We start from the raw sequence: 10004 nt of genomic DNA, 5'->3' as shown, positions 1-10004 counted from the left end.
GCATCCATACTTCAGGACAGGTCTGTAAGGTTCGTCTCTCTATGGTTCAGCTTCCATACTTCAGGACAGGTCTGTAAGGTTCGTCTCTCTATGGTTCAGCTTCCATACTTCAGGACAGGTCTGTAAGGTTAGTCGCTCTATGGTTCAGCTTCCATACTTCAGGACAGGTCTGTAAGGTTAGTCGCTCTATGGTTCAGCTTCCATACTTCAGGACAGGTCTGTAAGGTTCGTCTCTCTATGGTTCAGCTTCCATACTTCAGGACAGGTCTGTAAGGTTAGTCGCTCTATGGTTCAGCTTCCATACTTCAGGACAGGTCTGTAAGGTTAGTCTCTCTATGGTTCAGCTTCCATACTTCAGGGCAAGTCTGTAAGTGTATCTGATATGTAGATGAGTTCCTATTGTTCTTCACCATGAGACATGGAATGCATAGTTATACCATACAGAAATGACAGCTACAGTACCAACTCAACCTTTACATTCAAATCTACTTATAAATGCCATACTTATTGAAAAAGACCAGAAGCGATAATGATGTAGCCTAATAATGATCACACAGAGTTGCCTCTTCCAGTACAGTACACTGTAGAAGTCAAAATGTATCAAGTCTCAGAGTAGGAGTGCTGATCTAGGATCTATCTCGCTTTCTCTCTCTCTGTATCTTATCTAAGACGCATGATACATACAGCCTCAGAGATCTACTCAGCTATGGCTAACTAATTATTCTGAAGAATACCACTGCTATATCAGTGAAAATGTCCTCCGGTTGCTTTGAGTCAGAGAGCAAAATGTAAGGTTATAGCCTCATGGCATTCTCAAGTGTTTTGACCTTCCAAAGTTCATTTACAAGAAGGTTACTTTCCTTCCCACAGTATCATTACAACTGTACATCATCATCATCATCATCATCATCATCATCGCAGGATGTTGATTCCATCCCCAAAAATGTCATGCATATCATCATGCTCTTCCAACGAAGGACCAGACATAATCAAGCATGACAAGAGTGATAGCAAGTACAGTTCATCACATGAAACCTTGCATAATCTTAAAGCGCCTCTGTTTCTCTCCATCAGTATGTCTTCTTAAGCACATTCTCCTGCAGGGTTCTTCCAGTGTCTCAACCTTTTCATTAAGACAAGCAGTCTATGGTCTTTACTCCTTGAGGGAGCTCTTAAATTAAGTCAGCTACTCATCTCTCGGACTGAACGTCCCATCCCACAGACCAGTGCCTGTCCACGGACTAGAAGTCGAGAAACACTGCTCAGTTCTACCTGGAGTTGCTGGTCTCTGCCAGCCTGTTGTTCATGATCCCCAGAGCACCCACTCCTCCAGAGAACCCGTTATGTCTCGAGCCCCCACACACCGTCCTGGGATAACCGTTAGCGGACTCTGATAACTGCTTCTGCATGAGTGCCAGTGAGACCTTATTCGAGGCCGTCAGGTCCTTCATTGATATCATCTCTCCCGAGAGTCTGCGTCCTCCTCCCTCCATGTCTCTTTCGTAGGGTCCCGAATCCCCCGAGTCCAGCGTGCGTTTGATTCGGAAGCGACCTTTACGGATTCTCGAACCAGGCCGGATGGCGTTGCGGCGACCCAATGGGAAAGAGTTGGACTTGATTTTACACCGCTGGCAGCATAGGTTCTGAAGCATCCAGTTGAGCACCTGAATGAAGGAAGTATTAAGGGAATTTGATTAGACATTTAAAATACAGATAGAGTTGCCTCAGCCATTTGAGTACAACAATGCATACATACAAAATGATGGAGGATTAAAAATACAATATTGTCGACAGACTCATTTCCATTGTTCAACATCTACCTGTTTGATGACGATGGAGATGACGTTGAACAGAGAGTAGATGCAGCACACGCCCATGAGGATGAACAGGCAGTTGGCCAGACGGTACAGCGGCTGGTACTCATAGTCCGCTCTCTGGCTCGACACCAGATCCCCAAAGCCGATGGTACTGGAGGAGGAGGAGGCGGAAGAAAAAGAAGAAGAGTATGACTTTATTGCCTGTATTTATCCCCTTCGAGACTAGGGTTCAGAATCCCAGTAACTTTCCCCAAATTCCCCAGTTTTCCAGAAATCCGGTTGGAGGATATCTTACTTATTACCTCCCAATTCCAGGAATCGGTAGCACTTTATGACAACTCCACTTAATAAAGCATCGATAATGGATTATTAAAGAGTTTATTATTAATTGATGAATCATTACACCATTCATAAGATGTTTAATATATGTCTTTATTAAACCATTTCCTAATCATTAGTTAAGTATTTTTGCGTGGCCTCATCTAAAGTGTGGGCTCTTTATACTTTATAAATACTTTATAAATGTTTTGTGTGACCAATGTAATTTTTCACTAAAAGATGGACATGCTCCTTAAGGTTTCAAAATAGACCCGAGAACATATCAATGGTTAAAGAATAATCACAATGCACAGGATGTTAAACTAAAAATATTGTCTAATAAAAGCATGAGCTGGCACACCCAGAGAAAATTATTTTCATTTAGAGGTGCTGACTAAAGTTTTTTTTACCCCAAAAATTACTGGGAGGTTATACATATGGAGTGTGCACCAGCTCCTGCTTTTTATTAGACAATATAAAGTGCCTTGCAAAAGTATTCATTCCCCTTGGCATTTTTCCTATTTTGTTGCATTACAAGCTGTAATTTAAATGGAATTTTATTTGGATGTCATGTAATGGATATGCACAGAATAGTCCAAATTGGTGAAGTGAAATAATTTTTTTTTAATTAAAAATAAAAACCGCAAAAGTGGTGCGTGCATATGTATTCACCTCCTTTGCTATGAAGCCCCTAAATAAGATCTGGTGCAACCAATTACCTTCAGAAGTCACATTATTAGTTAAATAAAGTCCACCTGTGTGCAATCTAAGTGTCACATGATCTGTGACATGATCAAAGTATATATACACCTGTTCTGAAAGGCCCCAGAGTCTGCAACACCACTAAGCAAGGGGCACTACCAAGCAAGCGGCACCATAAAGACCAAGGAGCTCTCCAAACAGGTCAGGGACAAAGTTGTGGAGAAGTACAGATCAGGGTTGGGTTATAAAAAACTATCAGAACATTTGAACATCCCACAGAGCACCATTAAATCCATTATTAAAGAATTGAAAGAATATGGCACCACAACAAACCTGCCAAGAGAGGGCCGCCCACCAAAACTCACAGACCAGGCAAGGAGGGCATTAATCAGAGAGGCAACAAAGACACCAAAGATACCCTGAAGAAGCTGCAAAGCTCCACAGCTGAGTTTGGAGTATCTGTCCATAAGACCATTTTAAGCCGTACACTCCACAGAACAGGGCTTTACGGAAGAGTGGCCAGAAAAAAAGCCATTGCTTAAAAAAAAATAAGCAAACACGTTTGGTGTTCGCCAAAAGGCATGTGGGAGACTCCCCAAACATATGGAAGAAGGTACTCTGGTCAGATGAGACAGAAATGTAGCTTTTTGGCCATCAAGGAAAACGCTATGTCTGGCGCAAACCCACACATCTCATCACCCAGAGAATACCATCCCCACAGTGAAGCATGGTGGTGGCAGCATCATGCTGTGGGGATGTTTTTCATCGGCAGGGACTGGGAGACTGGTCAGAATTGAAGGAATGATGGATGGCGCTAAATACAAAGAAATTCTTGAGGGAAACCTGTTTCAATCTTCCAGAGATTTGACACTGGGACGGAGGTTCACCTTCCAGCAGGACAATGACCCTAAGCATAATGCTAAAGCAACACTTGAGTGGTTTATTAAGGTGAAACGTCTTGGAATGTCTTGGAATGGCCTAGTCAAAGCCCAGACCTCAATCCAATTGAGAATCTGTGGTATGACTTAGCGGAATACCTGTCGACAACATCCAGTGAAATTGGAGGGCGCGCAATTCAAATAAATAATCGTAATATTAAACATTCATTAACATACAAGTATCTTGTATCATTTAAAAGCTTAAATTCTTGTTAATATAACTGCATTGTCCGATTTACAATAGGCTTTACAGCGAAAGCATACCATGCGATTGTCTGAGGACGGCGCCCCACATCAACATATTTTTCAACCAGCACAGGCTTCACAAAATCACAAATAGCGATTAAATAAATCACTTATTGTTGAAAATCTTCCTCTGTTTGCAATCCCAAGGGTCCCAGCTACAACATGAATGGTCGTTTTGTTAGATAAAATCCTTCTTTATATCCCAAAAAGTCTGTTTAGTTGGCGCCATCGATTTCAGTAATCCACTTGTTCAACATGCAGACAAAGGAATCCAAAAAGCTACTGCTAAACTTCGTCCAAAGAAGTCAAACGTTTCTATTTAATCCTTAGGTACCCTAAATGTAAATAAACTATAATATTTAATACGGAAAGTAGTATGTTCAATAGGAAAGTAAAATTAGTAAGCTCACGCCCTCTTCCTCGCACGCCGAAAGACTGATATTGTTTCCGGTGGTCTCTTCCCAAAAACGTCAAATTCTTACTTGTTTTTGAAGAAACAAGCCTGAAACCTTGAATAAAGACTGTTGACATCTAGTGGAAGCCATAGGAATTGCAATCTGGAAGCCAGAATTACATAGGACTCATAGCTTTCCATTATAAGAGCCTGGGACTTTAGAACAAAAACGGGTTTTTCTTCGGATTTTCACCTGCCATATCAATTCTGTTATAGTCTCAGACATTACTTTTTTATTTTTTTTAGAAACTTCAAAGTGTTTCCTATGCAATGCTACCATTATATGCATATCCTGGCTTCTGGGTCTGAGTAACAGGCAGTTTACTTTGGGCATGTTAGTCAGGTGGAAATTCAGGAAAATAGACCCTAGCTCTAAGAATTGCTGTACACCAGCAGAACCTATCCAACTTGAAGGAGCTGGAGCAGTTTTGCCTTGAAGAATTGGCTAAAATCCCAGTGGCTAAATGTGCCAAGCTTATAAAGATATACCCCAAGAGACTTGCAGCTGTAATTGCTGCAAAAGGTGGCTCTACAAAGCATTGACTTTGGGGGGTGAATAGTTATGCACGCTCAAGTTTTTTTGTTGTCTTATTACTTGTTTGTTTCACAATCTTCAAAGTGGTAGGCATGTTGTGTAAATCAAATGATACAAACCCCTCAAATTTCCATTTTAATTCCAGGTTGTAAGGCAACAAAATAGGAAAAATGCCAAGGGGGTGAATACTTTCACAAGCCACTGTATTTCCATATGAAACAACTGTTGCAAAGACTTGAGGAAGAGTTATAACGTGAATGTTTTGCTAATGTTGTCAACCTCGCAAATGCAAACTAATCCTAAAACAGGGAGATGTAACCTACACACAACAGCTGGCCGGACCGACAGTTTTTTGCTGGTGGGTTTTTATTCCTTCAGTACTACTGATAAGTCATTGAGGTAGAAATGTAGGATTTGCAGGTAAAAATGTTACAGGTGTAGGATCTAAATTTGATCATCAATGTTGCAGGAAATTTCCTGCTTGTAGTGTGTTCATTGGCTGAGAGTTGGGTGATCAAATTTGGAGACTTCGCAAACCGGATCTCCCAATTTCTAACAGTTCTGGGTTTACCGAGATTATACAGATTTTTTATGATTTTTATTAGGATCCCCTTCCTGGGGTGCGACATGACGAAAAAATATATTATAGAAAAAACACATCTCTAAGGAGACTGCAATCCACACACTGGTTTTGGTAGAAAAGTCACTGCCAAGAAACACTTCTGTTAGCATTTTCAGACTAAGAACTACTCAGTCTAGAGTGTCTGAAGGTACTAGTAAAAAAGTGTCACTGTCTACATTCACTTTAGTTTTGGTAGAAAACTCACTTCCAATAAACACACATTTTCTATATATTTTCTTAACTCTGTGTTGTGTTCTCATAGTTTAACTATTGATATGTTCTAGGGGACATTTTGAGATCTAGTGCGTAATGGGACAAGGACATCCCTGCCGGCCTAACCTTCCCCTACACCCGGACGACGCTGGGCCAATTGTGCACCGCCCCATGGGTCTCCCGGTCGGGCCCGGCTACGACAGAGCCTGGACTCGAACCCAGAATCTCTAGTGGCACAGTTAGCACTGCGATGCAGTGCCTTACATGCTGCCCAGACCGGACACGCCGCGTGCGCGAGCGTCGCAAAATACATTTAGAAATCCATGTTATTCAATTATTGCACCCACACTGCTCGCACGCGCCATCGAGCGTCTGCGATGCCATGGGCTAAAATAGAAGTAATTCCTATTTCTGACGCAGATCGCACTGCAAGTCCTGCCTCTCCCATCTCCTCATTGGTTTATAGAAGCAGGTACCCACGTGCCATCTCCTCATTGGTTATACCCATGTGGGTGATTGAAAGACGAAATGTTTTGCTGGGTTGTCGTGGTAAAAGTGTAGATGCCAATCACCATATAAGTTCAAATATGAAAAAGCCTGGAAGGAGGAGAGATGACTAGAAACGATTCGGTTGGCCGTTTTATGTGTGGATTAATTGTCGGAGTAGAAGACCTTGTGCATTTCAGGTAAAATAACCACTCAATGTTTATATCCCAGGACAAATTAGCTAGCAACAGCAAGCTAGCTAAATAGGACAAATTAGCTAGCAAATGTAAGCTAACTAGCTAAATTGCCATACATGTTTAATGCTTTTCGACCTGTTCCAAAATTAATGTCATTGGTTCAGAGTTTGTTTTGATATTTTAACCTGCGTGTCGTGATCGCGTTTGGTTAAGGGGGACAAAATAAATTTATGCACGATAGCGCATGATTTCGTGCAGCCGGTTTGGGTTCCGTGTAGGAACACTACGCCACATGGGAGGCGCATTTGAAGGAGCATTAGGTACTGCTGGAATGTCCATCTTTTGGTGAGAAATTACACTGTTCACTCAAAACATTTATATTTATAAAGTAAAAAGAGCCCACACTTTAGATGAGGCTACGCAAAAATACTTGAATAATGATTAGGAAATGGTTTATAAGGACCTATATTAAATATCTTATGAATGATCTTATAAATCATTATTAAATACTTTAAAAGTGGTTTATACATGTGTGAATAACTAGGTTACTAACACTTAAAAATGTGAAAGTAATGATTAATAACAATTTACTAATCCATTTTAAATCCTTGTGGAGTGTGGAGTTATTATAAAGTTCTACCCAGGAATCTTCCAACCGGGATTTATGGAAAACCAGATCAGTTTAGGAAAGAGACATACACACACACACACACACACACACACACACACACACACACACACACACACACACACACACACACACACACACCAAAGAAGAGGTTGAAGAACAGGGCCAGCCACAGTGCAGTGCCTTGATCAAGGGCAAAACGACAGGATATTTACTCTACCCATTAGATTTCCCCTTCAGTCAGACTCAAGATTCCTAAAGAGAACCCTCCATCCAGTTACTGTCTGGCCCACCTCTTCGAGCTCCGACCTTACCTGAATGTGACGAAGCAGAAGTAGAGTGAGTCCAGGTAGGCCCATCCCTCCACGGGGGTGTACATGGCCGAGGCGCAGCAGGAGATGATGATGGCGGATAGCCCCAGGATCAACATGACGTGGTAGACCGACGGCTTCCACCCCGGGAAAGAACACGCTGAGAAGTCATGGCGAATACCCGGCGGGAGGAGGCCAGAGTTACGAATGCGCCGTTCCCTCACGGCCTTCATGACCACGGCCAGGAGGGTGATAATGCGTTCCAGGAAGAGGTTAAAGAACAAGATGGTGGCGGCGCAGCCGAGGAGACCGTAGAAGATCAGGAACACCTTCCCTGCTACCGTCACTGGAGTGGACATCCCAAAACCTACAGGTGGCAACAGAGAGATGGGGTTAGAGTAATGGATTGCTTAATTGATTGAGTGGTTGATTGATTGACTGGATGATTGGTTGATTGATTGATGAAAGAAGATTAGACTACTAAAGGCCCAGAGGAAGGCGTCTAACACACCACAATGTAAGTCTGTTTGTCTGTTCCTAATAATCCTCAGGTCATTGCAGGTATCTGAATGCCTCATTTCCTTCTTCTCGGGTAGACACTAAGGCTGCGTTTACACAATCAGCCCAATTCTGATATTTTTTTCAGTAATTGGTCTTTTGACCAATCAGATCAGCTCAAAAAAATCTGATGTGTAAAGATAGGATTTGGGCTCCATGTGTAAACGCAATCCAAGTGAGTCCTGACCTGGGGTAAGATGTTTTAGACTACACCGTACATACCAGCATGTCTATTAACCAGCGCTGTACCAGCATTGGATGAGTTAAATAAAGTGAGTGATATTTTGCAACTGAAATATCTGGCAACATTCTGTTAGCATTAGACGTGGCACGTCTTTCGACTTCCTCTGGACTTCCTCTGGACTTCCTCAGAAGACAAGGCCATCAGTATTTGGGAGGGTGTGTGAGTAACTCAGTAATGAAGCTAAGCTCTGTAAATGATTGACATTTCTGCTGGAGATGCATGATCTGGCCCTTTATTCCGTCAGAGGTCAGAGACAGACTCTGCAGCTGACACACATCTATGCTCACCAGCCAAAGTGTCTAGTAGTTGTGGCCACTCAATTTTACCTGTCAGTACATACTGTAACTGATTGGATAAGTGATCGTTGTGGTGTATTCTGTCAAGCAATAAACAAAGTGCAGGGAGATCATCGAGTGAGATTCTGTTTCAAGGTGAAATTATTTTTTAATCGTTGTCTTTTTTTGGCTGCGTTCCAAATGGCACCCTATTTTCTAAATCATCTCTGGTCAAAAGTAGTGCAATATATAGGCAATAGGGTAACATTTTCGGGTACTATTTCTTTCCACCCAGGGCTTTTTTAAATGTTTTTTTTTATTTCACCTTTATTTAACCAGGTAGGCTAGTTGAGAACAAGTTCTCATTTGCAACTGCGACCTGGCCAAGATAAAGCAAAGCAATGTGACACAGACAACAACACAGAGTTACACATGGAGTAAACAAAAAACAAGACAATAACATAATAAACAAGTCAATGACACAGTAGAAAAAAGAAAGTCTATATACAATGTGTGCAAAAGGCAATAAATAGGCCATAGGAGCAAATAATTACAATTTAGCAGATTAACACTGCAGTGATAAATTAGCAGATGATGATGTGCAAGTAGAGATACTGGTGTGCAAAAGAGCAGAAAAGTAAATAAAATAAAAACAGTATGGGGATGAGGTAGGTAGATTGGGTGGGCTATTTACAGATGGACTATGTACAGCTGCAGCGATCGGTTAGCTGCTCAGATAGTTGATGTTTAAAGTTGGTGAGGGAAATAAAAGTCTCCAACTTCAGCGATTTTTGCAATTCGTTCCAGTCACTGGCAGCAGAGAACTGGAAGGCGGCCAAATGAGGTGTTGGCTTTGGGGATGATCAGCGAGATATACCTGCTGGAGCGTGTGCAATTGGTGGGTGCTGTTATCGTGACCAGTGAACTGAGATAAGGCGGAGCTTTACCTAGCATAGACTTATAGATGACCTGGAGCCAGCGGTTCTGGCGACGAATATGTAGCGAGGGCCAGCCGACTAGAGCATACAGGTCGCAGTGGTGGGTGGTATAAGGTGATTTGGTAACAAACGGATGGCACTGTGATAGACTGCATCCAGTTTGCTGAGTAGAGTGTTGGAAGCTATTTTGTAGACGACATCGCCGAAGTCGAGGATCGGTAGGATAGTCAGTTTTACGAGGGTATGTTTGGCTGCGTGAGTGAAGGAGGCTTTGTTGCGAAATAGAAAGCCGATTCTAGATTTGATTTTGGATTGGAGATGTTTAATATGAGTCTGGAAGGAGAGTTTACAGTCTAGCCAGACACCTAGGTATTTATAGTTGTCCACATATTCTAGGTCGGAACTGTCCAGGGTGGTGATGCTAGTCGAGTGGGCGGGTGCGGGCAGCGAACGGGTGAAAAGCATGCATTTGGGTTTACTAGCGTTTAAGAGCAGTTGGAGGCCACGGAAGGAGTGTTGTAT

General features: G+C 42.2%; 1 protein-coding gene across 1 annotated transcript; it reads right to left on the bottom strand.

Annotated features, from left to right (window-relative positions):
* Positions 1–211: 211 nt before the first annotated feature.
* Positions 212–7826, bottom strand: LOC139569765 (potassium channel subfamily K member 12-like). Its single transcript, XM_071391137.1, has 3 exons — positions 7471–7826; positions 1821–1968; positions 212–1664 (listed from the first exon to the last, which is right to left on the bottom strand). The coding sequence occupies exons 1-3, from the start codon at positions 7824–7826 to the stop codon at positions 1269–1271; spliced, it is 900 nt and encodes a 299-aa protein (XP_071247238.1). The 3' UTR covers positions 212–1268.
* Positions 7827–10004: the final 2178 nt, after the last annotated feature.

Source organism: Salvelinus alpinus, chromosome 3, assembly GCF_045679555.1.
Source record: "Salvelinus alpinus chromosome 3, SLU_Salpinus.1, whole genome shotgun sequence".
In the NCBI taxonomy this organism is placed as follows: domain Eukaryota; kingdom Metazoa; phylum Chordata; class Actinopteri; order Salmoniformes; family Salmonidae; genus Salvelinus; species Salvelinus alpinus.
The sequence above is the reverse complement of the archived record's forward strand: the minus strand, read 5'-3'. Positions and strand labels throughout refer to the sequence as shown.